Genomic DNA, 21,809 nt, shown 5'->3' on the forward strand with positions numbered 1-21,809 from the left:
TTCTGATGTGAATCGCGGCTACAGATACCCGCTGCTGCTCCAGACAACTGCTAAAGCCGAATGAAATTAGAACTGGTTTAAAGCTACACAGCAGCGGTTCCTCGGCCACACAGCACAGCAGTGGTCTTAAGTTTCAGACAGACATGTTGCTTCTCTGTGAGGGAGTGGAGCTGGGATCAAGGGGTCTCTCTGGTGTCTGTGGTGAACAAGAGGAGTGGGACTGAGCTGATTCTGAGGAGGATTGTGATGTGTGTGCGCTCGCCGGCAGTAAGGGAACGGAGCAGAGCAAAGGGAGTGGCGTTATTTTTAGTGCATTCCCTCCCCAGGATACCCAGCAGTTTGGGCCCGTTGGCTTGCCTGTCTGCTGGAGGCTTCTGTTACTGTAGCTACTCCTGGGCCTGCCCTGATAAGATACACATAGAGCGAACTTGCAAGGGTTTGTGTTACTGAGATGAACGAGGCACAAGGAGATGAAGAATTCATGTTTTAAATAGTAATGTGAAAATGTACAATTACATTCAAACAGGCTATTTAAACATGATTAAACCAAGCATAATTCCCCACCTCAGTGTCCCATCAGTGTCCCATTATAATTCCCCACCTCAGTGTCCCATATTAATTTGCTACATAGCAATTAAGGAATCTTCCCCTTTTATACCTATACAATAAAGGCCTATTATATAGAATAGACAGACACAGTGATTTAAACCTTTCCCACCACTACCCTCATCTACATAACTGTAAGAAGAAGGCCTTGGCACAATAGGACACAAAAGATGAATGGAAAGTATTTATTTCCCATGACTTAGTTGTGGTCTATCTGGGGTCATGACAGTGACTCATGGTCCTACTGTATGTGGACTTTCCCCCTGGGTACTGGGACTACGACTGTTATGACACTGTGGTTACAGCTGCCATCTTAGCTCATTACCATCTGTGCCCCCCTCGTCTCCTCCTATGGAAATAACCCTTTACACTTGAGAAATGGGTCAGGCCTTCATTTTCTTAACAGAGTGAGTCAGACACATAATGAACAGAAGAAATATATATTTTTATTAAAAATGTAGACGCCACAAAAGGAGCTTGTTTTTTCACCCATGCTGCTCTACTGTATATGTGGGAGAGAGGTCCCACTGGCAACAAAGTTTTTTAAATTTATTTAACCTATGTTCCTAGGCAAGTCAGTTAAGAAAAAATTCGTATTTACAATGACGGCCTAGGAACAGTGGTTAACTGCCTTGTCAGCTCGGGGATTCGATCTAGCAACCTTTCAGTTACTGGCCCAACGCTCTAACCACTAGGCTACCTGCCACCCCCTGATTTCTCAAAAACATATAGTCTGATTTCTCTTTTATTCCAATGATTGTTTTCACAAAAACATGCCAATGTTGTCTTTACTAATCAGAGTCTGCTCTTCATGGTCTTATCATCACTACCCAGCAGACTGGCACACACAGCTCAATAACACGAGACATTATTACAACACACACACGCACAAACTGCATTACACACATTCTGATTACATGCTGTACAAACAAAGAGTTGCACTATTTTCTAAATGCACAGCTCCATCCAATCTGTGGTCTTTTTTGACATCACAAACAAGCATTATGATTTCCATATCCTCCAAACAGTGACATCACAAGTAGCCAGAATTATTTCCTCTCCAAGAACATTGTGAAAGAAATGCAATATCCTCGAATAACAAATTGACACCTACAAAAACAGAATTCCATGTTCTCCACATACAGTACATTGTAACAACACAAACAGAGCTCTGTGCATTGTGGTAACATCAAAGACAGAGCCCTTGCACTGTGAGAAAACACAAACATTCAGGCAGTCCCAGTGCCAGTCTGCTATAGCCCAGGGCAGAATGGGTTCTGTGACCATCTACAGATCTGATGTTTACTGTTAACGTACCTCTCTCCAGTTCACAGGCAGGACTGACCGGTCCACTCACTGTCTGAATGTACACTGACCTCCTGTCACAAACACACAACTAGGGATGCAAAAAAATTTTTTGTAGGATTAGGGATTTCCTTCTTTATTCTGCGAATCCTCCAAGGGGTATTTCGGGAAAAACAGGGAAGTTACTGAAAGTTCCCAGAATTTTGCAAACCTACATACAACACACTAGCAAAGATCCACAATAACACTAACACTTTATCAGAGGGGAAATTATGAACTTTTAAGCCCACGTACAGTGCATTCTGAAAGTATTCAGACCCCTTGACTTTTTCCACATTTTGTTACGTTCCAGCCTTATTCAAAAATGTATTAAATCGTTTTTATTTCTCAATCTACATACAATAACCCATAACGACAAAGCAAAAACATTTTTATAAATAATGAAATATCACATTTACATAAGTATTCAGACCCTTGACTCAGTACTTTGTTGAAAACACCTGTATTTTTGGAGTTTCTCCCATTCTTCTCTGCAGATCATCTCAAGAGCTGTCAGCTTGGATGGGAAGGCGTAGCTACATAGCCATTTTCAGGTCTCTCCAGAGATGCTTGATCAGTTTCAAGTCTGTGCTCTGGCTGGGCCACTCAAGGACATTCAGAGACGTGTCCCGAAGCCACTCCTGCGTTGTCTTGGCTGTGCGCTTAGGGTTGTTGTCCTGTTGGAAGGTGAACCGTCGCCCCAGTCTGAGGTCCTGAGCGCTCTGGAGCAGGTTTTCATCAAGGATCTCTCTGTACATTGCTCCATTCATCTTTCCCTCGATCCTGACTAGTCTCCCAATCCCTGCTGAAAAACATCCCCACAGTATGATGCTGCCACCGTAGGGATGGTGCCAGGTTCTCCAGACGTGACGCTCGGCATTCAGGCCAAAGAGTTCAATCTTGGTTTCATCAGACCAGAGAATCTTGTTTCTCATGGTCAGAGTCCTTCAAGCAGGCTGTCATGTGCCTTTTACTGAGGAGTGACTTGTCTGTCCACTCTACAGTACCATAAAGGCCTGATTGGTGGAGTGCTGCAGAGATGGTTGTCCTTCTGGAAGGTACTCCCATCTCCACAGAAGAACTCTGGAGCTCTGTCAGAGTGACCATCGGGTTCTTTGTCACCTCCCTGACCACGGCCCTTCTCCCCCAATTGCTCAGTTTGGCTGGCCGGACAGCCCTAGGAAGAGTCTTGGTGGTTGCAAACTTCTACCATTTAAGAATGATGGAGGCCACTGTGTTCGTGGGGGACCTTCAAGGCTGCAGAAATGTTTTGGTATCCTTCCCCAGATCTGTGCCTCAATACAATCCTGTCATCTCAGAGCTCTACGGACCATTCCTTCGACCTCATGGCTTGGTTTTTGCTCTGACATGCACTGTCAGCTTTCACAGACACAGATCCTTGACTTAGCTAACATACAAAAATAAATAGAGAGAAAAAGGTATATAAGCTGCCCAAAAGACTACATCTATACCTGTAGCTAGCTCTTCCATGATGCTTTGCCTGCTGATAAAAGCCTAGCGGCCAGGGGGTTGTGTTGGGCCCGCCAACATTTATCCAGCTGACTGCTGCTGGCAAATAGGGCATCTCCCACCCTAGTGGCTAGCCAATGAGGAGCCTCCATACCTGTGTGAAAGGTAATACCTGTACAGTACCTGGAGCCTACCAGCAGAGCAGAGCAACGTACCTCAGACCTGCAGGGCCTCACTCAATAGAACACAGAACTGTAATGTATAGAAACTGATACTATTCTTTATTCTACTTGACAGAGAGTTACTCTCATGTCTTCTCTACGGTATTACCGACAAGGGGTGCCATTTCTTTCCAAACGTATTTTTTATTTGTATAATGTTTTTGGATGCACAAAACAAATTTAGGCAGTAAGGACCTTGATGTTGATTGATTTGTTTCTGCTTTAACCAAGAAGCTTGATCTTGCAAGTTAGAACAGAATATCACACAGTGAATGTGAGAATCCCTTCTATTTGTTATTGGACACAGTCATGGACACACAAGCCACCACAGAGGACTAGAGACATAGAAAGGACACACTAGCCAGCCACCACATAAGAAATTGAGACATCCAGAATCTCTCCTGTCAGACGTGTGTACTGTTACTGTGCTGTATGGTAACAGTGCTTTAAATAGACAGTGTGGGTGGGTGCCTGGTTTTGTGGTCACAGACAGACAAAGCTGACCCTCAAACCCTCTCAATCAGTCATCCAGCCACACCCTAGGGTTGGGCAGTATCCAGATTTTCATACTGTCCCTGTACCATACCGGGGTATACGGTATTACCAACAGTGCACACAAGGGGTGCTATTTCTTTCTAATGGTTTTTTTGTGTAATCCTTTTTTAGGGCTCTTGATTGATTGTCCCTGCTTTAACCAAGAAGCTTGATCTTGCAAATGCATAGCTGGAGCCCTGAGCAGGAAATCATTTTTGGGGAACAACAAATGGACAATTTATTTTAGTAAATTCATACAATTAAATTCATGAAATTGCATGTGAATTCACAATGCACCTGTACTGCTGCCAGCAATGGTTTGGGTCCCTTTCAAATGGTTAACCATTGCACCTGTACTACCATTACTGTACCTCAATTCCACTTTGCAAAGTTTGCATTTCCTTCTCATTTAACTTCTCAAAGTATTGCTATACAGGACTGCTGCTGTCGCTTACCTTTTTTCCACAATTGTTATGTCAATGACGTAGTGGTGGAGAGTCGACTCAAAAATAATTAATCCTCGACTCCTTGCACGTCAACTCAGTGTCGACACCCATTTCTGAGTGTCAAGATTGGATTCCGCTAGGACTCGACTCCTAAGATTCAGTGATTTTAGATCTGAGAAGACTGATTAGTTGCCATACTTCTGAGAACAAACACTAGCATCTTTCACAGCAAGCTAGCGAGGGATGGAGAGAAAGGGAAGGGGCACAGTATAGGGCAGGTCGGCCACCAGTCAGAACAGTGCACTCGGTCTATCCATCGACAATCAAAAGCTGTATCTCGCAATGGAATGCTGGATCTTGCAATTTCTTGGCTTAAAATATCTCGCAACTTCAGTAATGCAGGGCCTATCATCAATGAATATGCTAGGATACTGAGATGAGCAAGATGAAACACAGTATATGCTCAATGTGTGCACAGGTTCGCTTCACACTGTTCACAGAGTGGTAGCAAGCCAGGGCACCAAAACAGTTAAGATGTTCCTTACTCTTCAATGCTCTAAGTTATTGTGTAAATTGACCCACTATGCTGTTTACTTTCTGCATCTACATAAAGGGATCTTTCTTAACGTTAAGGATCCCAATTTCGTTGAAAGTTAAGCAGTGGCGTAGCATGCACCCCCCAAGCTTTAGGGCCCGGCAAACCCATAAAAAATAATATACATGTACAGCGCCTTCAGCAAGTATTCATAGCCCTTGACTTATTCCACACTTTGTGTTACAGCCTGAATTCAAAATTCACAATACCTCATAATGACAAAGTGAGATAGTTATTTTAAATGTTTGCAGATTTATTAAAAAAGAAATACAGAAATAATTTACATAAGTATTCACACCCGAGTCAATATTTTGTAGAAGCACCTTTGGCGGGGATTACATCGGAGTCTTTTTGGTAAGTCTCTAAGAGCTATGCACATCTGGGGCCTCATTTACTATTTAACCGTTGCGTACATTTTACACTAAATATCTAGGGTGCGCCATTTCTGAAAAGACTGCACACGCACAAAAACATTGATTTATAAACTTAGCGCACGCCATACATACGCATGCTTAATATTATTAAAAGCAGACATGATGTAAAACAGTGTGTGTGTGAACAAGGTGACAATAACGACCTTATTTGCTGTATACTTTGGAAGTATTGGAATTAGGCCAAGACAGTATCTAAAAGAAATATCAATGGCGAACTTCATCAAATATCTTTGGAGGTGTTTTCTTTGTAGTGACATTTGCTGTATCTGACTGATTCTGAAAGACAAAAACAATTGAAGATTGTTGTGGACCTACAGTATAAACAGATTGTTTGAATTCAATAAATGTTTTGCATCAACTTTTCCCAGAAACAAAATATGCTGTACTGCACATGAATAATGAAAGAAATAAAACTACAGTACACACTACAAAAATGCAAACTGTCTGTTCACCTGTATGTTATCAACCGCGGTCTCTTTCAGATACATAGTCTATTATAATTGAACGTTTTTGGTCTATCTAATAGGCCCAAGTAAATAAGAGGTGCACATGGTACTTCTGGAATATGAACTCATCATGGTCAGAAAAGGTGAGGAATTTATTCTGCAATGGATATGATGGGTATTAGAGGTCGGACGATTTATGATTTTTCAACGCCGATACGGATTATTGGAGGGCCCAAAAAAAAAAAGCCGATACCGATTAATCGGACGATTTTTTTTTTTTTTTTTTGCTTTTAATAATGACAATTACAACAATACTGCATGAACACTTATTTTCACTTAATATAATACACCAATAAAATCAATTTAGCCTCAAATAAATAATGAAACATGTTCAATTTGGTTTAAATAATGCAAAAACAAAGTGTTGGAGAAGAAAGTAAAAGTGTAATATGTGCCATGTAAAAAAGCTAACGTTTAATTTCCTTGCTCAGAACATGAGAACATATGAAAGCTGGTGGTTCCTTTTAACGTGAGTGTTCAATATTCCCAGGTAAGAAGTTTTAGGTTGTAGTTATTATAGGAATTATAGGACTATTTCTCTCTATACGATTTGTATTTCATATACCTTTGACTATTGGATGTTCTTATAGGCACTTCAGTAATGCCAGTGTAACAGTATAGCTTCCGTCCCTCTCCTCGCTCCTACCTGGGCTTGAACCAGGAACACATAGACAACCGCCACCCTCAAAGCAGCGTTACCCATGTAGAGCAAGGGAAACAACTACTCCAAGTCTCAGAGCGAGTGACGTTTGAAACACTATTAGCGCGCACCCGGCCAACTAGCTAGCCATTTCACATCAGTTACACCAGCCTCATCTTGGGAGTTGATAGGCTTGAAGTCATAAACAGCGCAATGCATTGCGAAGGGCTGCTGGCAAAACGCACGAAAGTGCTGTTTTGAATGAATGCTTACGAGCCTGCTGCTGCCTACCACCGCTCAGTCAGACTGCTCTATCAAATCATAGACTTAATTATAACATAAGAACACGCAGAAATACGAGCCTTAGGTCATTAATATGGTCAAATCTGGAAACTATCATCTCGAAAACAAAAGTTTTTCCTGTCAGTGAAATACGGAACCATTCCGTATTTTACCTAACGGGTGGCATCCCTAAGTCTAAATATTCCTGCTACATCATAATTACGTAAAATTCTGGCAAAATAGTTCGCAACGAGCCAGGCGGCCTAAACTGTTGCATATACAATTGGGGATAAAAGTATTTGATCCCCTGCTGATTTTGTACGTTTGCCCACTGACAAAGAAAGGATCAGTCTATAATTTGAATGGTAGGTTTATTTGAACAGTGAGAGACAGAATAACAACAAAAATATCCAGAAAAATGCACGTCAAAAAATTTATAAATTGATTTGCATGTTTTGGTCACTTTTGAATGCTGGCGGTGCTTTCACTCTAGTGGTAGCATGAGACGGAGTCTACAACCCACACAAGTGGCTCAGGTAGTGCAGCTGATCCAGGCTGGCACATCAATGTGAGCTGAGGCAAGAAGGTTTGCTGTGTCTGTCAGCGTAGTGTCCAGAGCATGGAGGCGCTACCAGGAGACAGGCCAGTACATCAGGAGACGTGGAGGAGGCCGTAGGAGGGCAACAACCCAGCAGCAGGACCGCTACCTCCACCTTTGTGCAAGGAGGAGCAGGAGAAGCACTGCCAGAGCCCTGCAAAATGACCTCCAGCAGGCCACAAATGTGCATGTGTCTGCTCAAACGGTCAGAAACAGACTCCACGAGGGTGGTATGAGGGCCCGATGTCCACAGGTGGGGGTTGTGCTTACAGCCCAACACCGTGCAGGACGTTTGGCATTTGCCAGAGAACACCAAGATTGGCAAATTTGCCACTGGCGCCCTGTGCTCTTCACAGATGAAAGCAGGTTCACACTGAGCACGTGACAGTCTGGAGACGCCATGGAGAACGTTCTGCTGCCTGCAACATCCTCCAGCATGACCAGTTTGGAGGTGGATCAGTCATGGTGTGGGGTGGCATTTCTTTGGGGGGCCGCACAGCCCTCCATGTGCTCGCCAGAGGTAGCCTGACTGCTATTAGGTACCGAGATGAGATCCCCAGACCCCTTGTGAGACCATATGCTGGTGCGGTTGGCCCTGGGTTCCTCCTAATGCAAGACAATGCTAGACCTCATGTGGCTGGAGTGTGTCAGCAGTTCCTGCAAGAGGAAGGCATTGATGCTATGGACTGGCCCGCCCGTTCCCCAGACCTGAATCCAATTGAGCACATCTGGGACATCATGTCTCGCTCCATCCTCCAACGCCACGTTGCACCACAGACTGTCCAGGAGTTGGCGGATGCTTTAGTCCAGGTCTGGGAGATCCCTCAGGAGACCATCCCCCACCTCATCAGGAGCATGCCCAGGCGTTGTAGGGAGGTCATACAGGCACGTGGAGGCCACACACACTACTGGGCCTCATTTTGACTTGTTTTAAGGACATTACATCAAAGTTGGATCAGCCTGTAGTGTGGTTTTCCACTTGGGTTGATAAATTGGATTTCCATTGATTATTTTTGTGTGATTTTGTTGTCAGCACATTCAACTATGTAAAGAAAAAAGTATTTAATAAGATTATTTCTTTCACTCAGATCTAGGATGTGTTGTTTAAGTGTTCCCTTTATTTTTTTGAGCAGTGTATTTGAAATAGTTAATCAAATAAAATGTAATTATATTAGGTGTAGATCTTAGTGAAATGCTTACTTACGAACCCCTAACCAACAATGAAGTTTAAAAAAAATACGGATAAGAATAAGGAGGGGGGGGGGTAGCCATTTGACTAGATGTTCAGGAGTCTTATGGCTTGGGGGTAGAAGCTGTTTAGAAGCCTCCTGGACCTAGACTTGGCGCTCCGGTACCGCGAGTAGCAGAGAGAACAGTCTATGAGAAGGGTGGCTAGAGACTTTTTAGGGCCTTCCTCTGACACCACCTGGTATAGAGGTCCTGGATGGCAGCAAGCTTAGCCCAAGTGATGTACTTGGCCATACGCACTACCCTCTGTAGTGCCTTTGGGTCGGAGGCCGAGCAATTGCCATACCAGGCAGTGATGCAACCTGTCAGGATGCTCTCGATGGTGCAGCTGTAGAACGTTCTGAGGATCTGAGGACCCATGCCAAATCTTTTCAGTCTTCTGAGGGGGAATAGGTTTTGTTGTGCACTCTTCACGACTGTCTTGGTGTGTTTGGACCATGTTAGTTTGTTGATGTGGATACCAAGGAATTTGAAGCTGTCAACATGCTCCACCGCAAGCCCGTCGATGAGAACTGGGGTGTGCTCGGTCCTCTTTTTCCTGTAGACCACAATCATCTCCTTTGTCTTGATCACGTTGAGGGAAAGGTTGTTGTCTTGGCACCACACGACCAGGTCTCTGACCTCCTCCCTATAGGCTGTCTTGGCGGTGATCAGGCCTACCACTGTTGTGTCATCGGCAAACTTAATGATGGTGTTGGAGTCGTGCCTGGCCGTGCAGTCATGAGTGAACAGGGAGTACAGGAGGGGACTGAGCCTGAACCCCTGAGGGGCCCCTGTGTTGAGGATAAGCGTGGCAGATGTGTTGTTACCTACCCTTACCACCTGGGGACGGCCCGTCAGGAGGTCCAGGTTCTAGTTGCAGAGGGAGGTGTTTAGTCCCAGGGTCCTTAGCTTATTGATGAGCTTTGAGGGCACTATGGTATTGAACGCTGAGCTGTAGTCAATGAATAGCATTCTCACATGTTCCTTTTGTCCAGGTAGGAAAGGGCAGTGTGGAGGGCAATAGAGGTTGCATCATCTGTGGATCTGTTGGGGCGGTATACAAATTGGAGTGGGTCTAGGGTTTCTGGGATGATGGTGTTGATGTGAGCCATGACCAGCCTTTCAAAGCACTTCATGGCTACAGATGTGAGTGCTAGGAGTCGGTAGTCATTTAGGGAGGTTACCTTCGTGTTCTTGGGCACAGGAACTATGGTGGTCTGCTTAAAACATGTTGGTATTACAGACTCGGACAGGGAGAGGTTGAAAATGTCAGTGAAGACACTTGCCAGTTGGTCAGCGCATGCTCGCAGTACACGTCCTGGTAATCTGTCTGGCCCTGCGGTCTTGTGAATGTTGACGTGTTTAAAGGTGTTTCAGTCGTTCGGTCGTTTAGCTGGTCTGGTAGGCTCGTGTCACTGGGAAGCTCTCGGCTGTGCTTCACTTTGTCCTGTGCTTCCCTTAGTCCTGTATTGACACTGCCTGTTTGATGGATAGTCGGAGGGCATAGTGGAATTTCTTATAAGCTTCCGGGTTAGAGTCTCGCTCCTTGAAAGTGGCAGCTATAGCCTTTAGCTCAGTGCGGATGCTGCCTGTAATCCTTGGCTTCTGGTTGGGGTATGTACGTACGGTCACTGTGGGGACGACGTCATCGATGCACTTATTGATGAAGCCAATGACTGATGTTGTATACTCCTCAATGGCATCGGAGGAATCCCTGAACATATTCCAGTATGTGCTAACAAAACAGTCCTGTAGCTTAGCATCTAGCTTAGCATCTGCTTCATCTGACCGCATTTTTATTGATCTAGTAACTGGTGATTGCTGCTTTAATTTTTGCTTGTAAGCAGGAATCAGGAGGATATAATTATGGTCAGATTTGTCAAATGGAGGGCGAGGGAGAGCTTTGTATGCGTCTCTGTGTGTGGAGTAAAGGTGGTCCAGAGTTATTTTTCCTCTGGTTGCACATTGAACATGCTGATAGAAATGTGGTAAAACAAATGTAATTTTTCCTGCATTAAAGTCCTCGGCTACTAGGAGCACCGCCTCTGGGTGAGCGTTTTCTTGTTTGCTTATGGTGGAATACAGCTCATTCAATGCTGTCTTAGTGCCAGCCTCTGACTGTGGAGGTATGTAAACAGCAACGTAGAATACAGAAACTCTTTAGGTAGATAGTGTGATCTACAGCTGATCATGAGATACTCTACCTCTGTCGTGCAATAGCTCGGAACTTCCTTAGATATCGTGCACCAGCTGTTATTTACAAAAATACAGTCCGCCGCCGCTGTTCTATCCTGCCGGTACATTGTATAACCTGTTAGGGCTAGGGGGCAGTATTGACACGGCTGGATAAAAAACATACCCGATTTAATCTGGTTACCACTCCTACCCAGTAACTAGAATATGCATATACTTATTACATATGGATAGAAAACACCCTAAAGTTTCTAAAACTGTTTGAATGGTGTCTGTGAGTATAACAGAACTCAAATGGCAGGTCAAAACCTGAGAGATTCCTTTACAGGAAGTGGCCTGTCTGACCATTTCTTGAACTTCTTTTCCATCTCTATCTTTTACTAAGGATCTCTGCTCTAACGTGACACTTCCCACGTCTTCCATAGGCGCTCAGAGCCCGGGAAAAAACAGAATGTCGTCATTCCAGCCCCAGGCTGAAACACATTATCGCCTTTCTCAAGTGGCCGATCAAGGGACTCTGGGCTTATGCGCGTGACCCGACCGCCCCCGCCTTTGTGATTTTTTCCTTTGTTTGCCGAAAAGGAGATTCCCTGTCGGAATATTATCGCTTTTCTACGAGAAAAATTGCGTAAAAATTTATTTTAAACAGCGGTTGACACGCTTCGAAGTACGGTAATGGAATATTTAGAATTTTATTGTCACGAATTGCGCCATGCGCGCGACACTTCTTTACCATTTCGGATAGTGTCTGGAACGCACAAACAAAACGCTGCTATTCGGATATAACGATGGATTATTTTGGACCAAACCAACATTTGTTATTGAAGTAGCAGACCTGGGAGTGCATTCTGATGAAGACAACAAAAGGTAATCAAACTTTTATAATAGTAAATATGATTATGGTGAGTGCTAAACTTGCCGGGTGTCTAAATAGCTAGCCCGTGTTGCCTGGGCTATGTACTTAGAATATTGCAAAATGTGCTTTCACCAAAAAGCTATTTTAAAATCGGACATATCGAGTGCATAGAGGAGGTCTGTATCTATAATTCTTAAAATAATTGTTATGCTTTTTGTGAATGTTTATCGTGAGTAATTTAGTAAAATGTTAGCGAATTCCCCGGAAGTTTGCGGGGGGTATGCTAGTTCTGAACGTCACATGCTAATGTAAAAAGCTGGTTTTTGATATAAATATGAACTTGATTGAACAAAACATGCATGTATTGTATAACATAATGTCCTAGGTGTGTCATCTGATGAAGATCATCAAAGGTGAGTGCTGCATTTAGCTGTCTTCTGGGTTTTGGTGACATTATATGCTGGCTTGAAAAATGGGTGTCTGATTATTTCTGGCTTGGTACTCTGCTGACATAATCTAATGTTTTGCTTTCGTTGTAAAGCCTTTTTGAAATCGGACAGTGTGGTTAGATTAACGAGAGTCTTGTCTTTAAATAGCTGTAAAATAGTCATATGTTTGAGAAATTGAAGTAATAGGATTTTTAAGGTTTTGAAAATCGCGCCACAGGCTGCAAGTGGCTGTTACGTAGGTGGGACGCAAGCGTCCCACCTAGCCCATAGAGGATAAACAGCCAGCTGTATGTTTATATTGTCGTCTTTCAGCCACGACTCCTTGAAGCATAAGATGTTAGTTTTTAAATATCCCATTGGTAGTTTAAGCTTCTGTGTAACTCATCGAGTTTATTCTCCAAGGATTGCACGTTTGCTAGCAGAATGGAGGGAAGTGGGGGTTTATTCGAGCGCCTACGAATTCTCAGAAGGCAGACCGCTCTTCGGCCCCTCTTTCTCCGCCTCCTCTTCAGATCACAAGAATCGGGGCCTGTTACCGAGGAAGAAGTATACCCTTCGCGTCAGGCTCGTCAGAGTCATGTAAGGAAAAGAAAGTTAGTCCGTGGTGAGTAATCGCAGTCCTGATGTCTAGAAGTTATTTTCGGTCATAAGAGACAGTAGGGGCAACATTAGGTACAAAATAAGTAAAAATATAAGTTAAACAATGCAAATAAATGAACAAAAAAAACAAATCGGCTGGGGGGCACGTAAAACGTCTGCCTTCTTCTCCGGCGCCATCTTCTATTTACTACTGTGAAGTGGGTCCAATTAAAATGAGAGAAGGGACGAATGGCAGCCTATCCTAACTTGCGAAATAGTATGAGACCATCCGTCAGAAAAGGTGAGTAATTTATTTTTGCAATGATCACGGAAATAAAAAAATACAAAATAGAAAATAGATGACTATTTAGAATTATTTTCCAATGCGAAGATAAAATAAATAGATTTTTGCTCTTCTCACTAATGGCAAATTATTGCATTTTAGCTACCATTTTTTTGTATGAATAAGAGTGTCAACATAAACATACATTTTTCAGGACACTCATTCAAAGATAATTCGAAACAATCCAAATAACTTCATTGTAAAGGGTTTAAACTGTTTCCCATGCTTGTTCAATGAATCATAAACAATTAATGAACATGCACCTGTGGAACGGTCGTTAAGACACTAACAGCTTACAGAAGGTAGGCAATTAAGGTCACCGTTATGAAAACTTAGGACACTAAAAAGAGGCCTTTCTACTGACTCTGAAAAACACAAAAAGAAAGATGGCCAGGGTTCCTGCTCATCTGCGTGAACATGCCTTTGGCATGCTGCAAGGAGGCATGAGGACTGCAGATGTGGCCAGGGCAATAAATTGCAATGTCCGTACTGTGAGATGCCAAAGACAGGGATACAGGACGGACAGCTGATCGTCCTCGCAGTGGCAGACCACGTGTAACCATACCTGCACAGGATCGGTACATCCGAATGTCACACCTGCGGGACAGGTACAGGATGGCGACAACAACTGCCCGAGTTACACCAGGAATGCACAATCCCTCCATCAGTGCTCAGCCTGTCCGCAATAGGCTGAGAGAGGCTGGACTTTGTTGTAAGGCAGGTCCTCACCAGACATCACCGGCAACAACGTCGCCTATGGGCACAAACCCACCATTGCTGGACCAAACAGGACTGGCAAAAAGTGATCTTCACTGACGAGTCGCGGTTTTGTCTCACCAGGGGTGATGGTCGGATTCGCGTTTATCGTCAACTGAATGAGCTTTACACCGAGGCCTGTACTCTGGAGCAGGATCGATTTTGGAGGTGGAGGGTCCGTCATGATCTGTGGCGGTGTGTCACAGCGTCATCGGTCTGAGCTTGTTGTGCAGGCTCATCCTGACATGACCCTCCAGCATGACAATGCCACCAGCCATACTGATCGTTCTGTGCGTGATTTCCTGCAAGACAGGAATGTCAGTGTTCTGCCATGGCCAGCGAAGAGCCCAGATCTCAATCCCATTGAGCACGTCTGGGACCTGTTGGATCGGAGGGTGAGGGCTAGGGCCATTCTCCCCAGAAATGTCTGGGAACTTGCAGGTGCCTTAGTGGAAGAGTGGGGTAACATCTCACAGCAAGAACTGGCAAATCTGGTGCAGTCCATGAGGAGGAGATGCAATGCAGTACTTAATGCAGCTGGTGGCCACAACAGATACAGACTGTTACTTTATTCCATTTCTGTTAGTCACGGGTCTGTGGAACCTGTTCAGTTTTATGTCTCAGTTGTTGAATATTGTTATGTTCATACAAATATTTACACGTCAAGTTTGCTGAAAATAAACGCAGTTGACAGTGAGAAGACGTTTCTTTTTTTGCTGAGTTTATATTCCCTACTTGCACAAGGCTACTACTAGGCTACTTTTGCCTTCTTGCAATGCAATATTTCAACCAGTAGAAACCGTGCGTACGCATGTTCTACAGTTTTCGGGAGGATAAGCACATTCTGACGTCAAGTTCAGTTTTTATAAATGCCAACTTTGACAGGAAAACTGGCACACAAATGTTTTGGCACATATTTTGTGCGCACGCAGCGTTTATAAACGAGGCCCCAGGATTATACAATACTTGCCCATTTTCATAAATAATCCCCAAAAAATCAAGGCAGACATTTTTAAGTGTTGCCATAGATTTTCAAGCCGATTTAAGTCAAAACTGGAACTAGGCCACTCAGGAACATTCAGTGTCGTCTTGGTAAGCAACTCCTGTTTAGATTTAGTGTTGTATTTTAGGTTATTGTCCTGCTGAAAGATGAATTTGTCTCCCAGTGTCTGTTGGAAAGCAGACTAAACCAGATTTTCCTCTAGGATTTTGCCTGTGCTTATAGCCGTATTCCATTTATTATTATCCTACAACAACTCCCTAGTCCTTGCCGATGACAACCATACCCATAACATAATGCAACCACCACCATGCTTGAAAATATGAAGAGCGGTACTCAGTGATGCGTTTTGTTGGATTTTCTTAAAACATAACACTTTGTATTCAGGACAAAGTTAATTTCTTTGCCACATTTTTTTGTTGTGTGCCTTCTTTATTCTGTACAGGCTTCCTTCTTTTCACTCTGTCATTTAGGTTACTAACTTAATGCCAAGCTTCAGGATCGAGGGAAAGATGAAAGGAGCAAAGTTCAGGGAGATCCTTGATGAAAACCTGCTCCAGAGCGCTCAGCACCTCCGACTGGGGCGAAGGTTCACCTTCCAACAGGACAACAACCCTAAGCACACAGCCAAGACAATGCAGGAGTGGCTTTGGGACAAGTCTCTGAATGTCCTTGAGTGGCCCAGCCAGAGCCTGGACTTGAACCCGATCGAACATCTCTGGAGAGACCTGAAAATAGCTGTGCAGCGACGCCTCCCCATCCAACCTGACAGAACTTGAAGATCTGCAGAGAAGAATGGGAGAAACTCCCCAAATACAGGTGTGCCAAGCTTATAGTGTCATACCCAAGAAGACTCAAGTCTGTAATTGCTGCCAAAGGTGCTTAAACAAAGTACTGAGTAAAGGGTCTGAATACTTATGTAAATGTGATATTTCAGTTTAATCTTTTAGAAATGTGCAAAAATGTCTGGCTATGTGGAAAAGTGGAAAAAAAATCATGGGGTCTGAATACTTTCCAAATGCACTGTGTGTGTGTGTGTGTGTATATATATACACTGCTCAAAAAAATAAAGGGAACACTTAAACAACACATCCTAGATCTGAATGAAAGAAATAATCTTATTAAATACTTTTTTCTTTACATAGTTGAATGTGCTGACAACAAAATCACACAAAAATAATCAATGGAAATCCAATTTATCAACCCATGGAGGTCTGGATTTGGAGTCACACTCAAAATTAAAGTGGAAAACCACACTACAGGCTGATCCAACTTTGATGTAATGTCCTTAAAACAAGTCAAAATGAGGCTCAGTAGTGTGTGTGGCCTCCACGTGCCTGTATGACCTCCCTACAACGCCTGGGCATGCTCCTGATGAGGTGGTGGATGGTCTCCTGAGGGATCTCCTCCCAGACCTGGACTAAAGCATCCGCCAACTCCTGGACAGTCTGTGGTGCAACGTGGCGTTGGTGGATGGAGCGAGACATGATGTCCCAGATGTGCTCAATTGGATTCAGGTCTGGGGAACGGGCGGGCCAGTCCATAGCATCAATGCCTTCCTCTTGCAGGAACTGCTGACACACTCCAGCCACATGAGGTCTAGCATTGTCTTGCATTAGGAGGAACCCAGGGCCAACCGCACCAGCATATGGTCTCACAAGGGGTCTGAGGATCTCATCTCGTTACCTAATGGCAGTCAGGCTACCTCTGGCGAGCACATGGAGGGCTGTGCGGCCCCCCCAAAGAAATGCCACCCCACACCATGACTGACCCACCGCCAAACCGGTCATGCTGGAGGATGTTGCAGGCAGCAGAACGTTCTCCACGGCGTCTCCAGACTCTGTCACGTCTGTCACGTGCTCAGTGCGAACCTGCTTTCATCTGTGAAGAGCACAGGGCGCCAGTGGCGAATTTGCCAATCTTGGTGTTCTCTGGCAAATGCCAAACGTCCTGCACGGTGTTGGGCTGTAAGCACAACCCCCACCTGTGGACATCGGGCCCTCATACCACCCTTATGGAGTCTGTTTCTGACCGTTTGAGCAGACACATGCACATTTGTGGCCTGCTGGAGGTCATTTTGCAGGGCTCTGGCAGCGCTCCTCCTTGCACAAAGGCGGATGTAGCGGTCCTGCTGCTGGGTTGTTGCCCTCCTACGGCCTCCTCCACGTCTCCTGATGTACTGGCCTGTCTCCATGCTCTGGACACTACGCTGACAGACACAGCAAACCTTCTTGCCACAGCTTGCATTGATGTGCCATCCTGGATGAGCTGCACTACCTGAGCCACTTGTGTGGGTTGTAGACTCCATCTCATGCTACCACTAGAGTGAAAGCACCGCCAGCATTCAAAAGTGACCAAAACATCAGCCAGGAAGCATAGGAACTGAGAAGTGGTCTGTGGTCTCCACCTGCAGAACCACTCCTTTATTGGGGGTGTCTTGCTAATTGCCTATAATGTTCACCTGTTGTTTATTCCATTTGCACAACAGCATGTGAAATGTATTGTCAATCAGTGTTGCTTCCTAAGTGGACAGTTTGATTTCACAGAAGTGTGATTGACTTGGAGTTACATTGTGTTGTTTAAGTGTTCCCTTTATTTTTTTTGAGCAGTATATATATTTTTACGGTCTTGAAAATCATACCATTGGTATTTCTAAATACCCGATTCAAGGTATACTGTACATGGTATAACACCAAAGCCTACCACACCCTACAGCTGCTGTGGTGGCTGGAACCTGCAGATCTGAGGGAGAGGAGTTATGTCTCTCTCTCTCCCTCACTCTACCCCCTTCCCCCTAAGAGAGGGAGGAATGAATGTCTTTAGAGTCCATCAAACAAGCAGAAGATGATTAATGATGCTATCAAGTCTGCGATGCACAATTCACTTCCTGTTAAACGATCAGACTATAAACTGCCCATTACCCCACTCTTTTTCACCCTCCCTCATCCACCTCCTTTTTCACCCTCTCCTCCTTCATTCTTTTTCTTTCTCCCCCTCTCTCACGATCCCCTTCTCTTTAAATATCCTCCCCATCTCTCTCTTTGTCTCTTCTCTTTTCCCTCCTTCTCTGTATAATGTTCAGTAGTGTAGATCGGACCTATCTAATCCATCCACAGAGCTGAGTGTTAAAGATCAGACATCACACTACTATTAAGTGTTACAGCAGGATATCTGTGATGTCATCTCTGGGCGCCAGGCAGGCAGGCGACGGCTGAATGAAAAGGTCAGCTCCACTACAGAGTGCGGGAAGAACTCAATTGCATACTCCTCGTGTCCACCCTCTATCCTCGTCTCCTTCTCAAAACCCATTGGAGGAGAAGGTCAGAGAGGAGGGACCTCTAGCTTTCTCATCCAATGGGTTTTGAGGAGGAGACGCGAGTATACAATAGAGATCTTCCCTGTGTCTCACACTAAAGAGGTGCCAGACCATGTTTGAACCAGACCCAGTTTCATTTATTTTAAATGTAAGAGGGATCTCTTCCATCCCTCCCGCCCATCCTTCCTTGAAGTGATCACTGATGTTACATTGAAGAAGCTTAGATTGAGTATTCTAGTCTGATTCTGTATGGTTTTCCATGGGTAAGCCAAGCCCTTATTTGAAGATGATTGGATAGGTTTAAGTGGAGGCTCTATGTATGGATCTTTCACCTATCCTAGTCATGTGAGGTCAGTGATTACTAATCCGTGACCATAACCCAACTCAGCTCTCCTACACATACAGTAGCTCTTCACAACCCCAAAGAGAGCTCTAGAGACGGCACTCCACTCCAAACAGAAAGGCCAAGTGGTCTAGCCTCAACTACGGGTTTCAGTTTGTTGTTTGATTTTATAAAACAATTCCCACTTTGGAGCGTCAGGATTTGCACGCCCATCTCTCGCCCTCGCTTCTCTCTCTCTACTGTGCCAGCTATTCTCCATACTGTCTGAGCTCTCCATTGTGATGTCATCTCATTAGTGAGTCATTCTATTCACACATTCTGAATTCCTCTTCCTTCATTGTGTTATTAGGCGGCCTGTTTACTATTTGTAAATGTATGGGAAACTCTTTGTAAATAAAGTTGTTATTATCACATAAGCATCATTAGCATTGTTAGTCTAAATTATTCATGAATTGACCTCTTGTCTTAAAGTAATCACAAATACCAAAAACATTCCATAAATCTACAGTAAAGGCTTGAATGCTTTGGAGGGTAAAAAACAACAACACTTCACACAAAAGACTGTCTTGTTTTCATATGAGAGACTGTTAATCTCAGCCATATGGGCATGAGTCATTTGGATATCTTGTTTTTCTTCATAATAAATTGTGGTTCTATTTCTATCCTTTTCCCTTCAGTGTTGCACCTGGGATTGTGTCGCTGTACAGAACATCTGAGAGACCAGAGCAGCAGAGAACAGAGCGGAACTAGGCCAGAGCAGGGGAGTGCAGAGTGCAGAGACTGATTATTAAGCTTTTGATCACTGGGATATCGTCAATTAGTAAACAACCACTTCAGACACTGGCCTTCAGACACTGGCCTTCCCTCCATCTTTCTTCCTCTACATATATTCTTCTCCCCCTCTCTTCTGCTTCCTCCTTCTGCTTCCCTTCTTCTCCCTGTTCACCCTACATCCGCTGAGCCCATCTACTGCCCCATCAGTAGACCAGGTCCGTCTATTGTTCTAGCTGCTCTAAGGAGGAAGTGATGTCAGGGTAAATGCATAATATATCACATTTCTGTTTTTACTGTAGCACTGGGGTTGCTATGGTAAAACACTTCACTCCAATGGTTTCCTCATTCATATTGCCCCAAATATGAGTTATGGTAAAATAAACCAACCGCATATTCATTGCTTTCCAACTCTCAAAGTATTTGAAGGAAACCCAACACTATTTAAAGTTGTACCCACGAATGTGGTGCGGCTGTATGGGTGTTTGATCTGAAATATGCAAAAGTCTCTTCTCCTTGTACACACCCCTTTTCCTGCTGCTGCTGTTCAACAAAACCTTAATTACCAAAGGACATTTCTTGCTATTACTAAATAATAAGTATGTTTAATTTCTCTGATCAACAGAGAAATCAGAGCACAGAGAACCGTGATCTCACCGTGACATGTGGAGTTAACCTGGTTTTGGCTGCCTGTCCTCTATTGTCTACATCTCTCAGTCAGAGTTAGCCTGTGTCTTGGCCTGACTGTGCTCTGGACTGGTGGACTGGGGTGTGGTGATGTGGAAAAAGAAAAAAGGCCTGCTGACCTGGCAGCCATGCAGGACGTGTTCTGTAAACGGTCCCTCTGCCTGGTCCCTCTGCCTGCGTTTTGTGACGTGCTCTATCTAGCTCATTAAAAAAAAAAAAAAAAACATTTTGTCATAAATATTGGCATGGGCTGTTGGATCAAAACAGAATTCACGAGAACATGTTTTCTAGCAAATTTGTTTAAATGTCAAAATAATTGGCTAGCTAACAGTCAGCGGACAAGCTCGTTAACTAGCTGTTTTGCTGGCTAGCACAACCACAAACTAATTCTTACACAACCAGCGAGCTAGCACATTATCTTGTCAAACTGTTAAATTACTAGCAAGCCAATGAGAAGCAAACAACTCGGACTGGAGAGTTGTGTCATGCATGGGTACGCATGCACACAAACAGACTGTAGTCTCCCCTAGGTACATATCTTAAATCGTTCTCTCTCTTCCCTTTAAGGAGGAGTTAGACCAAATCATTGTAAACATAAAAACGTGTACTTATTTACTGTTTAATATCTAAAACTAAATTAAAGTCTTGAAATTGCATTAAAGGCAGTGCAGTCAAACATTTTCCAAATGTTTATATACTTTTCCACACTGAGGTTGGAATAATACTGAAAAATTGTGAAAATTATTAGGGATGCACGATATACCGGTGAACATATCGGAATAGGTCGATATTAGCTAAAAATGCCAACGTCGGTATCGGCCCGACGTCTAGTTTAACGCCGATGTGAAAAACTGATGTCAAAGCTGACGTGCATACCTATATAACGTACAGTGGGGGAAAAAAGTATTTGATCCCCTGCTGATTTTGTATGTTTGCCCACTAACAAAGAAATGATCAGTCTATAATTTTAATGTTAGGTTTATTTGAACAGTGAGAGACAGAATAACAAAAACATCGAGAAAAACGCATGTCAATTTTATAAATTGATTTGCATTTTAATGAGGGAAATAAGTATTTGACCCTTATTTAATCTGGTTACTACTCCTGCCCAGAAACTAGAATATGCATATAATTAGTAGATTTGGTTAGAAAACACTCTAAAGTTTCTAAAACTGTTTGAATGGTGTCTGAGTATAACAGAACTGATACGGCACAGTGAGTTAGGGTTCATTTTGCACTTCCTAAGGCTTCCACTAGATGTCAACGGTCTTTAGAGAGTTGTTTGAGTCGTCTATGATGAACAGAGATCGAATGAGAAGGCTGAGAAGTTGGTGACCCCGGGAATGGAGCACGTTCCAAAGCACGTTCCAAAATGTTTGACATGTTTGAACGAACGTAAATAGATTTTTTTTTTACTTTTCTTCGTGACATTTTCCTCGTGCGTCCTACATTTGGAGTAGCTGAACTGAACGCGCGAGGAAAATGTCACGAAGAAAAGTTAAAAAAAAATCTATTTACGTTCGTTCAAACATGTCAAACATTGTAAAGCATCAATCTTTAGGGCCTTTAGAACGTGAAGATTCAGTAATATTCCAACCGGACGAAACCAG

At 43.7% G+C, this 21,809-nt stretch overlaps 1 protein-coding gene across 3 annotated transcripts in view; it reads right to left on the reverse strand.

Annotated features, from left to right (window-relative positions):
• LOC106584891 (tight junction protein 2) overlaps positions 1-21,809 on the reverse strand; it is a 115,849-nt gene that overhangs the window by 76,063 nt on the left and 17,977 nt on the right. For 2 of the 3 annotated variants that reach the window (XM_014170512.3, XM_082968388.1), the window contains exon 2: positions 20,319-20,396. The exons of the other annotated variant lie outside the window; for it this stretch is intronic. In XM_014170512.3, the coding sequence (XP_014025987.3) occupies positions 20,319-20,396 (78 nt within the window). The remainder of the gene's footprint in view (positions 1-20,318; positions 20,397-21,809) is intronic. 3 annotated transcript variants of the gene reach the window in all.

Source organism: Salmo salar, chromosome 24 (assembly GCF_965601325.2).
Source record: "Salmo salar chromosome 24, fSalSal1, whole genome shotgun sequence".
NCBI classification, from domain to species: Eukaryota; Metazoa; Chordata; class Actinopteri; order Salmoniformes; family Salmonidae; genus Salmo; species Salmo salar.